The sequence below is a fragment of the Canis lupus genome, chromosome X (assembly GCF_048164855.1).
Source record: "Canis lupus baileyi chromosome X, mCanLup2.hap1, whole genome shotgun sequence".
NCBI lineage: Eukaryota > Metazoa > Chordata > Mammalia > Carnivora > Canidae > Canis > Canis lupus.
Window position 1 is genome coordinate 43835376 of NC_132876.1, and position 16759 is coordinate 43852134.

Consider the following 16759-nt stretch of genomic DNA (forward strand, 5'->3'; position numbering starts at 1 on the left):
AGGGAAGGAGGGGGGAGTTATAAAATGAATGGCAATCAGTGTTTTCCAAATTCTACTTCAGGTGCTAAGTATTTTTTTTTTTAAAAAAGAGGTTCTACAGATAAGTAAGTTTAGAAAATAATTCATTGAACAAAGCTGAACAGTGCTTCTTGAGCATATATCAGAGGCTCTGAGAAGGCCTGCAGAGATGTGCATTGCCAATCCCCCCAAAAATGCTACAGATGAGGGTGAGTAGGTTGTTAAACTATCCTTTAATGAATCAGGCTGTGTACTTCATGCTTTATATATTATCTGATTTATCCCTCCATCACAATAACCCTAGAGGTAGGTACGATTATCACCTCCCATTCTGTAGGTGAAAAAACTGAGTCTTAAAGAGGTTAATCTGGCTAAGGTTATAAATCTATTACATAACAGAATTGAGGTTCAAATTAAAATCCATTTGATTCATTTAAGTCTCCTCTCTTTGTCACTGTGCTATCAAAAGGTCCACAGCCTTTCCTTTTGTTAGAGCTTAACATTTTGATTTTATTTTAATTTTTTTTTAATTTTTATTTATTTATGATAGTCACAGAGAGAGAGAGAGAGAGGCAGAGACATAGGCAGAGGGAGAAGCAGGCTCCATGCACCGGGAGCCTGACGTGGGATTCGATCCCGGGTCTCCAGGATCGTGCCCTGGGCCAAAGGCAGGCGCTAAACCACTGCGCCACCCAGGGATCCCAACATCTTGATTTTAAAGAGTTGTTCCTGCTTAGAATGGAAACACACAGGGAGAACAAGATAGTTGTTTTAGTTTCTTGATTATGTGATTTCTCCCTGTGTTTCTCAAAAATTGCCCAGAAAAACAGCAACTTGGATGTCAGGCATTTCCCCCCCTGCTTTTACATATAAAATAATTACATATTTCAAAATGTGGAAGTGAACAGCTGTAATAACCAAAGGAGAAATACTGTTTATTAATAAAACTCTCAGCAAAAGATTCAAGAGGAACATTTGCTAAATATCCACTCCATGTCAAACACTTTATTTATAAAATCACAGAAAAAGGGCATGATTATTCCACTTTGTATGAACCAGATAAAGTCCAGGTTCACAATTTGCCCAAGATCACATATTTATTCATTTGTAGACCTGGAATTCAGGCTGAGCAGTCTGACTCAAGGATACCCATTCTTCCACTGTAATATGCTGTCTTTCAATTTCAAATAGAACACATTCACCTTTGGTACACTAGATTGAAATTAAAATAGAGCAATCATGGAGCTTCCCTAATCATCAAAGAATAATCCGTTAGTCTTTAATTACATCACTCAAGGTAAGTCAATATCCTCTTCTTCATTAGTTCAACCAAAAGGTACCAGTCAAAGAGAAATGGCAAAAAAGGGTTGGGGGTTGGAGGTAAAGCAAGGGAAGTGACTGGTGGACTGGCACTAGCCAGTGCCAGTCTGTCTTAAACATCCTGTCCTCATGCCAAAATGAAATGGTGGTGGTGGAAAACAAGAATTTGAAATACCACTGAACTCCAAATACCTGGGGACAATGTTAAATATAGGTTGCTTACAGATCTATGAGTGAAGACCTCCCTCAGTATAATCATACTTATCTGGCTTTCCTCTAAGTGAGTGCTGAGATACTCTAAAATAGAAAAGATTTACCAACTAAAAAATATGTTAATGGCTAAGTTACAAATCATAGTTATGTTCCTAAAACTTTCAGGAACATTACAAATGCTATTAAAATAAGCCAACTTGTCAGATCACCATAGGTTGGACCATAGGTTAGGAAAACAAAATGCAGAATCCTTAAGGTGAAAACCATGGAAAAGGTAGGGTAGAGCTAGAGTCGACGTTACAAGGAAAATAAATAAGCAGAGAAAATTCTAAACCAGCATGATCAGGACAAATATAATAAACAGGCTATCATTATGAACAAATGCCACACAGGAAACCCTAATGGGTTGTGTTTCAAAAATGCATTTGTAAGTCAGTTGTTGGGAAGTAGAGGCAACACATTTTCCCATAGTAATGTTGTTAAACAGTCTTTGAGTTCCCAAAGGACCCTACAAATGATTGCATGTGAAAGGCTTGAGGACTAAAAACTGCAAAGCAAATACGAACTATTATTTAACTCATATGTGTAATAAAACTTTTCAGGAAACAGTTTCGCTGTAATACCTAAAGCAAAACCAACAAAAGCATTTTGAATTTATCTTAAATGCTAGAACATAAGAAAATACATAATGAATCAGGAGGACTACATGGTTCATGGGAGGTTTTTGTGGAGATTGCAGAAGTAAGTTGTGGACACATTCAAGGTTGTTAGATATGAGAGCAGTGATTTGTTATGTTTAATTTCACTTCAAAAGAAGTGGAACCACATAGAAGGAAGCTCAGTTTTTTTTTATTTTTTAAAAAGATTTTATTTATTTATTCCTGAAAGACACACACACACAGAGGCAGAGACATAGGCAGAGAGAGAAGTGATTCCATTTTAATAATGTCTTAAATACCACCTTGACTGAGCTTGTTATGTTGGGCATATCCTTAATAAAGTATAAAATAAGAACACCATGATTCTCCTCTGCCCTTACTCTAACAAGTTTTCCTCTTTTCTTAAATGGCAAAAATTGTCATCAGATGAACCCAGTGTGTCATAGGTGAAAATTGCCAACATACTGGATTCTTCATACCAAGCTGGTAAACTTAGCACTATTCTTGTAAATACTGAAAACAAGAGATACTGAAGGAGGCAAATGAGGAAGCAGGCTTCTCATGGGAAAGAAACAAAAATAGCAAGACAGGGGTGAGGCATGTATATGTATAAGGAGGGGAAAGAAAAAATATCTAAATAGTGATATGAAGGGTAAAGAGAAACAGTTCATATTAAAATAGGAAAAGTCAGCCTTTAAAATTCTTTAGTGTTCAAGGTTATTTTACATATGAAGAAACCAATTAGTGTTAACAAGAAAGGACAATATTAACAATCATACAGGTTAGATACATTCAAAAGGCCAAAGGAACTCTTTGAATTCTCATAAGTCTGTAAATCATTTCTATTATCAGATATGATTTGTTCCTGTTGTTGCTATAGTCACATCATTAATGCTTTCTTTAGGATTTATCAATGCTATAGGAATATGTGGCGTTTTTAAAAGTATTTTTACAAGTATAAAATATATTCAGTAGAGGAAATTCAGAAAATACAGAAAACCTAGTGAAAAAAAAAAACAAACAATAATCGCCCATAATTCTACCAACCGGAAATAGCTAAGGTTAACATTTTGGTGTATTTTCTTTTTCTTTAATTGTTTTGTATTTTTTTTAAAGCTAAGACTTTAGTTCCAGTCAGCATTTCACCAAGCTTCTTCAACATTTTATCTGAAATGATAAGGATTAATATCGAGAGAAATATACACATCATCATCATCATCATCATCATCAAGTGAGTTCTAGACCATCTTCATTTAAAAAAAAAGCTGAAAATAAATAGGGTTAACTCAAAATCACTGATTTATATCTAACTGGAGCATTCAAGCATGAAAACCAAGTAAATCACGACTAGGTTCTGAACCTAAAACGGCCTCCTTGAAGTCAGGCATGAATCACCAAACTTTCTTTTCCAAAGAAATCAATATTGAAACAAGCCTATGGGCAAATTCAAGCGGCAAGTATGTGCCATGATATATAGAAAGACATACATGCAGCTTAAAGAGAAAAGAGAACAGGAAATAGAACAACAAAGAGCCCTTGTGCTCTGCACAGAGGGCTCCAAAGTGGGTGTTAACAGCAAAATGTGGCACCACTAAACTGGCCTGGGAACTGCATCCAGAAACACATGTACTCTGTGCTTGGAAAGAGCCCCCCACAGTCTCTGGCTGCAGGTCCCTGTAGTTAGCAAGCTCCAGAGCTGTGAAGGAGAGGGTTTCTGCATGTGACCACATGCTGCAAGAGGGCACTCCCTCAGGGCACAAAGGTTAAAAATTATTCATCTTGGGATGTGAGATAGTCTTCTAGGAACTGTTCTGATTCTTGATCTAGGTGCTGGCTGCACAGGCATGTTGACTTTGTGAAAATTCACTGAGCTATATAGGCTAACAACTGATGGACCTTTTTAGTGTATATACGTTATACTTCAACAAATTTACATATACAAAACATTCTTCATCCCTAGATAATATTTGTGGCACCCTCTCAAGTAAACTCCGGGCAAAACCCCAACAGCAGTTTACACTTCCATGGCCATCACGAAAAACGAAAAGCCATTTTAGCCAATGAGGTGCTACTTAACCAAGCAATGGGGGAAAGTGGGTGCGAACCTCATTTGTGACAAAGACATCAGGAACAGAATACCTAACCTGGGATAAGAGGAACCGAAAGCACAAATGGTGATCAAACCTTTCAAAAGATCAAGGCCACATCAGGCAATGCATATGGGTTAGACCAGATCACATTTATGGTCAGAAGTATACATTTAAGTAAAGCTCTATATAGCATATTTTTGTTTGAAATGTTCCAATTTGGAGATCCCTGGATAGCTCAGCGGTTTAGTGCCTGCCTTTGGCCGAGGGCATGATCCTGGAGTCCTGGGATCAAGTCCCACATCAGGCTAGCAGCATGGAGCCTGCTTTTCCCTCTGCCTATGTGTCTGCCTCTGTCTCTGTCTCTGTTTCTGTGTGTGTGTGTCTCATGAATAAATAAATAAAATCTTTGAAACAAAAGAAATGTTCCATTTCATATCTCTCCCTGTCACCATTTCTGCACTTCCTTTCTGCTGGTTAATGAAAGAGAAGCTTGATCTCTATCCCCCAGTCAAAAACCACCTCCTTTAACTTATAGGGAAATCCTCTATCTTTAATTACATGGGGAAATGCTTGCAATAACAAGCTGGATACAAAACCTTACATCCAGTATATAATTCTAATTCTTTAAATATATATGCAGAGCAAAAGAAGAAAATGACAACAAAAACACCCTAAAATGGTAACATGGTTATATCTATGGATTTTTACATTTTCCTTTAAATTTTATTTTCTTAATGCTACGTTGATACCCATAAAAACAACCGTTATAAAAGTAGGATACAGGGATCCCTGGGTGGCGCAGCGGTTTGGCGCCTGCCTTTGGCCCAGGGCGCGATCCTGGAGACCCAGGATCGAATCCCACATCGGGCTCCCGGTGCATGGAGCCTGCTTCTCCCTCTGCCTGTGTCTCTGCCTCTCTCTCTCTCTCTGTGACTATCATAAATAAATAAATAAATAAATTTAAAAAAAAAAAAAAAAAAAAAAAAAAAAAAAGTAGGATACAAAACCCTGTCTATACATGAAAAAAGAGACAAGAAGGAATAATGGTATTGTATAATTATGCATAGCTTTTATTTTTATTTTTATACTTTTCTGTATTTTCCAAGTTTTCTGCAAGAAGTAGGATTAATTTTATAATCAGAAATAACACAGAAAATGTCTTTGATACTCTCCTCTGTTTACTCCATTTAAGCCTGAGAACAGAGATTAAATATGACATTCTGTAGGAGATAACATATCTTCCAGGGACTAAGCGGGGCATGGAGTTCTTTATGTGCTTAGAAAAACAATTTGCTGATCGAGCTATATTTCCTTTTCAGTTTTTTTTTAAAGGTTTTTAAGTAATGGAATTCCACATATCACCAACATGTTCAATGGAAGCATTTTAATTGAAGACATAAATTGAATGCTGGTGTAAACCAAGTTTTTAAAACAAAAACAAAAACACAGGGAAAGTTCAATGTAAATACTCATTCTCACTATCTCTTTGTTACCTAGGTCATTTCATCATTTAAAACCCATAAACTGGGCTATGATGGTGATCACCATAAAAACATAGGGAGCCTGCAACCTGGAAGCATTTGTACACTCTTATTCTTCCTACTTTACCTTAATTATTTCATATATTCAGGCAAAAACCACAATATGCATACAATAGAACCTTGATAAATGCTCAATGAATTGAACTCCCCACTAGATAATTTCCTAGTGAATCTTATGACCCTCTGGCATCCTTGTTTTTTTTCATTCTTTGGTACTTAGAGCAACTCAACAAGTATTTTCAGAGCACATACAGTATAAAGATTCCCATGAGTAATATGAAGATTAATAAAATATTAAAAGGATAACAATCCAGTAGGGAGGTAAGACATAAACATATAACTACTAGCAAAATGCAAAAAGTACTATAAGACATGGGAGTGCCATGGGAGAAAAACAAAAGGATTATTTTGGTTTTGGTGTGGGGATGTGGGGGTGTGGTGGGAAGAGGAAAGAAGGAATTGAGAAAGGCTTCAAAGATGAGGAGGCATCTGTGTTGGATTTTGAAGGATGGGTAAGTTTTTGGCCAGCAGAGCTAGGAAGAAAAGGGTATGGAGGCAAAAGCAGAAGTACAAACAAAGTAATGATAATGGGAAAGGACAGAGGGCATCTAGGGATCAACATGAGAGAATAGATATATAAAGCTTTGAAAGTATATCGGGACTAGATTAAGAATCTTATATGCCATGCTGGGAAACACAGTCTAAAATTTGTAAGTAATGGCCTTTTGAGCAATGGCATAGATGTGATCAAGAGCTGTGTTCCAGTGGCAATGTGGAAGACATACTGGAAGGAAGAAATGACTGGAGGTGGAGACCAATTAGAAGCCTAAGCATTTGTTCCTTTGAGAAGCTATAGGAACTAAAAGCAGGGTAATAACAGTTGAAAGGGACAAGGGGACATTATGCGAGAAGATTTAAAGTGATAGAATCATCTGGATGTGGCAGTTATTTTTTTAATTTTTTTAAAAGATTTTATTTATTTATTCATGAGAGACACAGGCAGAGGGAGAAGCAGGTTCCATGCAGATCGATGTGGGACTCGATCCACGGTCTCCAGGATCACGCCCTGGGCTGAAGGCAGTGCTAAACTGCTGAGCCCCCCGCCCCCAGGATGTGGCAGTTATTTATCGAGGTGGGGCTGCAAGGAAGAAGAGGTGTTAGATAAATGAATCAATAAAATAACAGAAATGAAACAATAAAGAAGAGAAGCCAAGAGTGCTTGGGAGAATTTCACAGGAGTGGTCAACAGTGTTAAAAGAGTACTGCAGAAATACCAAGAAATTGATTTTGAATCGGTATTTTACACTGGTAAATCATCACCACCCAGTCTCTTCTCATCCTCTTTTGAACCTCTCTATTAAAAAAAGTTCTAAAAAAATAAATAAATAAAAAATAAAAAAGTTCTTTTCAAAGTCAACATCCTAGAAAAAAAGCAGAATAAAAATTAAATGTCAAGTGGTTGGCAAGGGATCGGGTAGTGATAAATCAGTATAAAATATTATCTCAGGGCAGCCCCGGTGGTGCAGCAGTTTAGCGCTGCCTGCAGCCTGGGGTGTGATCCTGGAGACCCAGGATTGAGTCCCACATCGGGCTCCTTGCATGGAACCTGCTTCTCCCTCTGCCTGTGTCTCTGCCTCTCTCTCTCTCTCTCTGTGTCTCTTATGAATAAATAAATAAAATATTAAAAAAACAATGAAATCTCTTTTAAAATATTATCTCAAAAGTCCTTTTGTGAAGGAGAAGATTGGTAGTTGAGGAAAAAGTTATTTGAGAAAAGAATGACAAACACAGGTGGGCCCAAAGATCATTTTCTTGTAAAGAATTCAATCTACTCACCCTATTCCTAAAGTGTTAGAGTTAGGATTTTAGGTAATGTGGACTTTGAAGTATTCTAGGCTATTCATCTTCAAATTATGTACTACCAACATCAGATTCCATTTTTGTTTTCTAAAATACATTTATTTAACTATCTTAATTGTGATAAAAATATTTTAGTAGTTTCCTAATATGCCAGGCACTGTGTTAAACTCTGTATTTGCATTATCTCATTTAATCCCAGCAACCTTATGAGGCAAGGCTATCATTATGCCCATCCTAAACAGGAGCTTAGAACAGTTGCTTTAAAACTTTTATTTACTGGAGAGAAACTCCACTTTAAAGAGCAGTTAGTTCTGTTACTTGAAAGAAATGGGTCTTCATGTTTCCAGGCCTGTGAGAGGTGAGAGTATGGATGTTCAGCAGAAACTCAAAGGACAAACAATTCAAGCACAGGCTCCGGTGAGAGTGGGTCAAGAGAGATTTCATAAACAAGACGACAGCAATAGTTTTCTGACACCGGGTGGCCCTTGTACAATTTAAGACAACACATACTGAGTTAATCAACACTTAAACCTCAATCCCACCTCTTTGCCAGGAAGATCCCAGAAACTGGTTGTTTCTGACCAGAGATTACAGTGAACCCTAGGCTTACTCTCAGGAATGAGCAAAGGAAAAAAAAAAAAAAACACCACAGAACTTTGGGAACAAATGTCCAACAACACACGTGCATGAAATGCAAAGTGATTTTTTTCCCTGTGTTGAAAAGAAGTTTCTCTAGGAGTTGACAGAAAAAAATGTGAGTCTATACTTCAAGTAACTAGCCAGTTTTTGGATGGCTAGTTACCCTAATGGTAAAGTTTGCTATAATTATCGTGTCAGTAATAAAAATCTTAAAGTCTCAAAATACTTTTCTAAGTGTAATTGAGTAATCAATATTTAGGGTTTTATTTCTCTATAGTATCCTGAAACAAAACAGCCATAATTAGATTCAAACTGACAGCTGCATAAACATTTATATTTGTATGTTTTTGCGTCTTATTAGCATTAACTCAGTATAATAGCTAACTTTAATTGAGTGTAATTATCATGTTAGGTGGTTTAGATATATTATCCTTAAGAATCATAGCAATGCAAGTATCTCCATCCTACAGATACAGACACTGAGACTCAGTAAAGTTAAAGAACCTGACCAAGGTCACAAAGCTATTGTGTAGTAAAACCAGAATCTGATACCCAGTCTTGACTACAATGCCTGTACTTTTCCTAGTGCACCATATGGTCTCCGAATAACATACAAGATGTATGTAGTGTGCCTGGCACTTAGTGGGAGCTCAACAAAATTAATTTTATTGTCCCTTAAAATGATTCGACAAATACAAGCCTATATCCTTAACAGGATGAAAATAGGATGAAAGCGCTCTAAATAGGAACTGTCTTATCAATTCCCAATCATTCATGCAAATGAATCTCATTTGGAGAAGACCAAGTCAAACCTTCGCATTTAGGTAGCCAACTGAAATGCAAGTACTTCAAAATGTACCAAATCCTTCTTCTTCATTTTTAATAGACTTTAAAAAGTAATTTTATTCTAACCAATGAACTACCAACCAAGAGAGATACAGCTGCTCTTTTAATCTACAGTAAGATCTAAGAATCACAGCATTTTAGAACTGGATGGGATCTTAAGGGTTCATCTAGTTCACTTTTGCCTCTGCACACTCTGCCAATTTGGCTTCCACCTCCTACCTCTCTACTATCATCTGGCCAGTGAGTAATTTGTACAAGGTCACAAAGCTGCTGGAGGAAAAGAAGGCCCTAAAGGAACTCAGGAGATCTGAGTTCAGTCCTCTTTCCATTATTCCACCCAGCCTCTCAATGCTCTCTCTAGGCAGAGCCAAACCCAGGGATTTAAGAAAAACACAAAACCTCTAGCACTTAAATAAGCAGATTCATTTCTCCAGTGACTCCCTAAAAAGCTAATCCTATCAGCTAGCCTTTACTGAGAAGGATGATGTGTTAAAACTCTTCACAGTCATTATTTCATTTCATTCTCAAGTCAAACCTGTGGGAGTAATTCTTAATTCTTTCCCTTTTGATTGATAGGGAACACAGACATAAAAACTTCAAGTAAGTTGCCCAAGGTCACAGGACTAGTTAGCAAGGGTGCCAGAATTTAAACAAGGTCTGACTTGGGCCCTAGCTCTCAACAATTATGATATACTATTATGTGTCTCTTCCCTTTCCAGTTTTTTTTTTTCTTTGTCCTTTGGGGCTTAGGATCATACACATGCTAAGACTACTTAATCACAAATAAGGAGAAGGTTTCTGGAAGAATCACTGAATAGGGGGATAAACGGTAACCCACAACACCTCCACAAATTGAAGACCTGCCTGGCACTACTTTTTCCCCCAAAGTCGAGGCCTCTGCTCTCAGCAGGCACAAAGCTCTTCTTTTTAATTTTTTTTTCAGTAACATTAATCACCTGTTTTGCCACTCCTTAACCTAAATCGGATCTTTCAAAGGCCAAGGAAAGCACTGATCCCGACAATCAGTTGGCACCCGAGACCCCTGGGGGCAGAGAGGAGCCCCTGAAGTCGAGAAAAGTTTCTTCCCAAAGTGCAATGAGGTTAACAGGGCACAGTAACACAATCTCGTACCTGAAACTAGGAGCCAGGGAGAGAAAAACGGAGAGAGGAGGGAAAAATCTGTTCTGGGCCTGAGGTTGTTAAACAGGAACAGTGAGGAAGGGATTTCCAGGCCGTCTTCCCTCCAGTCAGGGTCTCAAAGCTAGTGCCCCCCGCCAAAGCGGCCCGGGCAAGGCACCCTCGTGGGACGCCGGGAAAAGGCGACGCAAAGAGCCCAAACAGTCCTCGAGTCGCCAGCCTCCGCACTCCGTTTGTCTTACCCTTTTCCACCAGACAGGCAAATTCTGGAGGATTTTCTCGCCCAACCCCCCACGCAGGGTGAAATCTCGGGAAGGAGAGGACCCTGCCTCCTTTGCTGGGGGCAGAAAGGGCACTCGTTTTACGTCGGAGCGAGGAGATGGGGTGGGAGTGGGGGAGACAGCACTGAGGAAAATAGGACCCCCCCACACACACAACAAAAACTGGCCTTGGCAGGGGTTTGATGGGGCGCCTGGTAGTAGCGGCACTCACCCGGGTGAGACATGGGGATGACCTCATTGCGGGTCCCCGGGAAGTTAAAGATGACGGCTCCAGACGCCCCTCTCTCGTAAGCCAGATGGATCTTGTCTGCGAAGGTGCAGCCCCCGCCGCGCTGGATGAGGGCCAACCAAGAGACCTGCACGGTTCTCCCCCAGTCCCCCGGGACCGTGGGCACCGTGAAATTCGTGTGAGGGTTACAGGCGTTGAGCGCACCCGGCCCGTCGGGCGGCACCAGGACCCCGGCCACAGGCTCGAGTGGCGAATCCTGGCCGTACACGCCCTCCTCGCTCAGCTCCCACACCGTGCGGTTCACTCCAGTGTGCGGATCCCGCCAGGACACGTTGAGGTAGGCGGTCCACACTGCCTCGGCTCCCCGGGAGCCGGGGGCGTGGGGGCTCAGAGCTAGCAGGAAGCACCACGCCAACAGTCGGGAAAAGGCGCAGCCACGGCGGCACAAGACCCCGGCCCCGGGCGGCGGCCCCATGGCGCGCGCGCTCTGCGGTTCCCGAGGGCCCCTGGCACGCGCCCTCCCACTCTCGGCAGGACCCCGGCCCCGGCCCAGGTGCGCGCCAGGTGGGGAGGGAGCCGGGAGCGACTGGCGTGCGCGGGAGCGAGGTGGGAGCCGCGCGGCACGTAGCGTCGACCCAAGCGGTTGCGGCAGATGCAGCTCTTCGCAGCTCCGGTCCTCCCCGCTACTGCTACGGCCGCGTCGAGCTCTGGGGCTTTAGCGAGAAGCTCCGCCCAGACGACTGGGGGTAGAGGTGGCTGGGAGGGAGGAAAGGACACTGCGGGATCCGCCTCTTAAAAGGGTAACGTGATGGGCAGGCGTCAGAGTAGGCTCTGAGGCCGGCGGCCAGGTGTGTTTTGCGTTGTGTTGTGCAAAATGGACAGGCCAGGGACTAGAGAATCTGCGACCATAACAAGCCCTCCGGTAGGATCCGGGTCCGTTTTGGATTGCAAGAAGGGGGTTTTCCTTCCGAACCTTTGCCTAGAGGCCGTTTCAGCCTTAAGGTGCCAGAATGTGAAAGTACTTCTAAAAGGCACAGATGCGAGGGATTGAGGGATCGGAGTTGGAGGCCGGGGGAATTTGGGGAAGGTGGGTGGTCCTGGGAGCAAGCTGTTTATTGATTCTCTATAGGGGGAAGGACAGAAAAAGCGCGTGGTTATTTTTTTTTTTAACCTTTCTCCTTTCCAACTCCAGACAAGCGTCATACCTGGGTATTTTCTTAACGCTTACCTCATGCTGAATAGACTGCATCAGAAGCCCCTTCTGAACGTGATCTAACCCTCAGAACAGAATTACCGTTTCCATCCACCTCAAAGCTAAGCCTCATTTCTTCATCTGCTAGGAACCAGGTTTACCCAAATCTATACATCTGCACCATTCCTGACCTAAACTAAACAATCTTTCCCCATTTCCCACCAATTGAAAGAAGCCGGACTCACCTTAGTGATTCACTCACGGCACTCTGGCATTATGATTCCTCCTTACCTTAAGCGTACAAGTTGTATCTACCTTGTCAGTTATCACATTTAATAGGGTGCTCCAAGAATATGCATTGGATTAAACTGAATTAATACACCTGTTGTATGATGGTGATGAATAACTTTTGACCTTGCTCTGTGCCTCAGTTCCCTCATCATCTGTAAAATGGGGATAATAAGATTACCTTCCTCATAAAGTTGTTCAGAGGATTAAATGACTTCATGCATATAAAGCACTTAGAACAGTACTTAGCAGGGTGTAAAAAATATATCTGTTAAGTACCGTTATTATTAAACAGGGTCAAGGACCCCATACCTTGTGAATAATCTTAAAATTGTTGCTTTGAGATAATAACCAGAGAAAATGATGTTCAGGATGTTTTAGCCACTTTTCCAGTTCAGAGAGATGTAATTCACTTTATCCAACCCAGCATTTGTTTAATTCTTGATCAGTCACTCCTTGCAGTCCCTGGCCCAACATTTACTTAATCAATCTTATTCCGAAGGATTAAGCATGGGATAGTTCTTCACTTGATACTCTTATGGCTTGAGAGAAACCTAGAGGAAAATTAGCACCATAACTGAACAGCCCCTAGAATCCAAATAAATGGGCAACTTTGTGAAACATGAACCCTATATACTGAAAAAGACATTATGTTAGAGGTCAAGCCTGGTGTGCGAGGCCAATAGCATGGCACCCCCAGCTACTGATGATGTTAATCTCTAGGATAGAAATTACCTAAGGAAAAAGAAAAGGTAGGATGAATCATCTCTAGCAAATGGTACAATCCCAGAAATTGTCTGAATTTCTTGGCAAAGAACACTCAAAATTCAATAAATATTGCCTACAGGGCAATAAACTATATTTATTTTTTAAGATTTTATTTATTTATTCCTGAGAGACATAGAGAGGGAGGCAGAAGCACAGACAGAAGGAGAAGTGGGCTCTACCGGGATCATGCCCTGAGCCAAAGGCATACAGACACTCAACCACTGAGCCACCCAGGTGTCCCTATATTGTACTTTAAAGAAACGCTGTATTTAAAATTACAGAGATGGGGCAGCCCCGGTGACTCAGCGGTTTAGTGCCGCCTTTGGCCCAGGGCATGATCCTGGAGACCCAAGATCGAGTCCCACGTCAGGCTCCCTGCATGGAGCCTGCTTCTCCCTCTGCCTGTGTCTCTGCCTCTGTCTGTATATCTCATGAATAAATGAATAAAATCTTTAAAAAAATAAAAATAAATAAATAAATAAATAAATAAATAAATAAATAAATAAAATTACAGAGATCTGTTATAAGGCATCTACAAAAATTAAGTTCAGAGAGCTATTTGTTAGTATCCAATCTTCCATCAACTGTATGCCAGCCATGGGCTAAGCATTGGGGCAAAAAAAAATCAAAGAAGTCATTAACTCTGCTGTCAAAAAATTCTTAAGTTAGCTTTGATGAGACAAGCAAACTGGTAATTGTGGTTTAAAGTGCTATATGTATATAGTGTAAATGCCATGACAGAGGTGTGCACAGGGCAGTAATGGGTAACAAAAAGAGGAACCTAACCCAGACTGGAAAGTAGGGGAAAGCTGCCCAGAGGAGGTTACACTTGTGCTGAGTTTGAGAGCATTCACCTTCCTAGACTGAGAACAATACAAGGGAATGCACTGAGGCATGAAACTGACCAGCAAGTACTTGGGAGACAGCAAGTACTACAGGCTCTATAAACACAAAATGGTTGGAACCCAGAGTACAAGTACAAGACACAAAGTTCTACAGGTACACAGAGGTCAGTTCTTGAGAGTCCTTTTGTGAAAGCTAGGGAGTTTGGACTTTATCCAAAAGCAAGGAGTAATACAATCAGGGTTTACCCATGGAGTAATATAATCAGATCTGTATTTGAGAGATCATTACGGCTTCTCTGTGGATAATAGATTGGAGGGGACAAGCCTAGAAGCAGGGAGCACAGAGAGATTTTTTGGCAGTGCTCCAGGTGAGAGATGAAGGTAGCCCAGCTCAGACCCCAGGAAATGAAGAGAAGTGGACAGAAGGAAATGTATTTTAGAGGATGAAAGAAGAGGGAAGAGGAATTGTCCTGATGTTTTTGGCTTGAAAGACTGGATGGCATTTAATCAGGAGGAGGGTTTTAAATGTGTAGAAGGGAGAGACAGAGAGATGAGCTCAGTGTAGACAGACATGTGGATTTTGAGGTGCCTATGCCATAACTATGTGCGCAGTCAGATTTTCTGATTACTGAACACCAAGTGCAAGCCATTGGAGAGGTGTAGGTATACAGAGGCCAAAAAGAAAAGTCCCTGCCCTCAATGAGTGTGCAGTTTAGTAGGAAAGTCAGAGAGGTAAACAGGCAATAGCAGTACAGTTTAATAAATGTTATGACTGAGAAAAACATGGGGTGCTATGGCAACATGGGTGTGGCTGAGTCTTTAAGAACAAATAGAGCTAATCAAGCAAAGAGAGTAAGGATATGCAGGCATAGGCAATGGTCTATTACATGAAAACACCAGGAGCATTCAGGGAACTAAAATTAATCAGTGAAGTATGGCTTGGGATGCAAGTTGCAAAGGGAGAGCCAGCGGGAGTGAAGCCGGTCAAGTAGGTTGTGGCAGAGCAGGAGGTATTTAGAAAATTGTGCTAAAGAGCATGGACACTGTACATTTGTGCATACATGCACACACACATAAAGTAAATATGGCAAAATGATAATTGTTGAAATTAGATGGTGGTTCTAACAGATGCTCACTGTACTATTTTTTTTAACTTGTCTCTGTATTTTAAGCGTTTCATAATGATGGGTTTTAAATTGTGAATTTGTATGGAAGTCAGTGGAGCAAATAAATGATTATTGTCAGACCTAGGCTTAAACAGAGGATCTGGGGCAGCCTGGATGGCTCAATGGTTTAGCGCTGCCTTCAGCCCAGGGTGTGATCCTGGGGGCCCCAGGATAGAGTCCAGCGCTGGACTCCCTGCTTGGAGCCTGCTTCTACCTCTGTCAGTGTCTCTGCCTCTCTCTCTCTCTAGGTCTCGAATGAATGAATGAATGAATGAATGAATGAATAAATAAATAAATAAATAAATATTTTTTTTAAAAACAGGATCTGGATTGTATGAGGACAAGACAGGAGGAAGAGAGCCTAGTGAGGAAGCTAACCTCCACAGCACTATTCTGGAGGTCTAACTCAGTTGTGGAGATGGAGGTATCAGACGATCATGGCTTAAAGATATAAACCATTAAAATCATCCTATGAACTCCCCTTGCTATGAGTCTGTTCTCACCAAGCAACCTTATTATCATTTAGTGCCTCCTGTAAATATGCCTACAGGGAGATAATGCACTGATCAGTAAACACTAGTATCTGGTCCACTTGGAAGTTATGCTTCTCATTATAAATTAATCAGTTGGCATTCTGGCGTATGTATTGGTCTCTTGTGAATTCGGCGAAGTGTGAGTCAGTCCCCAGGAGCCCAGTCTCTGGTTATACTACCAATCAAATTTCAAATCCTACAAAGCTAGGAACCAGACTGCACATCATGACTGCATCAAAGTCCTTCCCCTTTGTGGGGACTTGTCTGAGTAACTCCATGGCTTTCTCCAATCATATCGCTCTGTCTTGCTGTGATTTCTTTTCAAACTGCAACAGAGCCTTGCTACGAAGAATGAGGTCCGTGGATCAGGAGCATTAGCAGCATCTGTAGGAAGCTTGTGAGAAATGAAGAATCTCGGGTCTTGCCCCAGTCTTGCTGAGTCAGAACCCACATCTTAACAAGATCCCCAGGTGATCTGTATACGCACATAAGTTTGAGAAGCCCTGGGGCAGACTAGAGTATTCCTGGTTGGTAGCCAGCACTACTACCTCTGCTTGAACACTCCCAGTGTCAGAGTTAAGCACCTCAAGGGGCACTGCATCCTGAGAGGTACTACACTTTTTAAATTTTTAAAAATTATATATATATGTTATATATTACATATATTATAACTATATAATATATGTAATTATATAATAAATATGTATTTATTTGAGATAGCAGTGGGGTGGGGCAGAGGGAGAGAGAGAGAGAAAAGCAGACCCCCCCCCTATTCCCCACTGAGCAGGCAGCTCGATGCAGGGCTCCATCTCAGGACCCACAGAAATCACCACCCCAGCCGAAGGCAGACACTTAGCTGACTATGCCACCCTGGTGCCCCAGTACTATACTTTTCTTGTTGGAAAGTTGGTGTAAATGCAGTTTGATTTTGCTTCATTCCTTCCCCTTCCTCGCACCCAGCTCTTGGAAGCCCAGGTCCCTATGCTACTCGTGGCCGTACTGCTACCCCACCAGGACCTTTGCTTTGACCAGTTTCCCTGTACCAGACCTCACCTTATTCCTATATATATTCCTTATACCCTCAAACCAAATGTACTGGCGCTAGATGTATTCCCTTGGGGGCCCTATTGTCCC

At 41.2% G+C, this 16759-nt stretch overlaps 1 protein-coding gene across 2 annotated transcripts in view; it reads right to left on the bottom strand.

The window, feature by feature from the left end:
* Positions 1 to 16759, bottom strand: part of RNF128 (ring finger protein 128) — a 123750-nt gene that overhangs the window by 46800 nt on the left and 60191 nt on the right. Inside the window, exon 1 of one of the 2 annotated variants that reach the window (XM_072818112.1) lies at positions 10816 to 11540. The exons of the other annotated variant lie outside the window; for it this stretch is intronic. Coding sequence (XP_072674213.1) covers positions 10816 to 11308 — 493 coding nt within the window. The 5' untranslated portion in view covers positions 11309 to 11540. Of the gene's footprint in view, positions 1 to 10815; positions 11541 to 16759 lie in introns of those variants that run through there. 2 annotated transcript variants of the gene reach the window in all.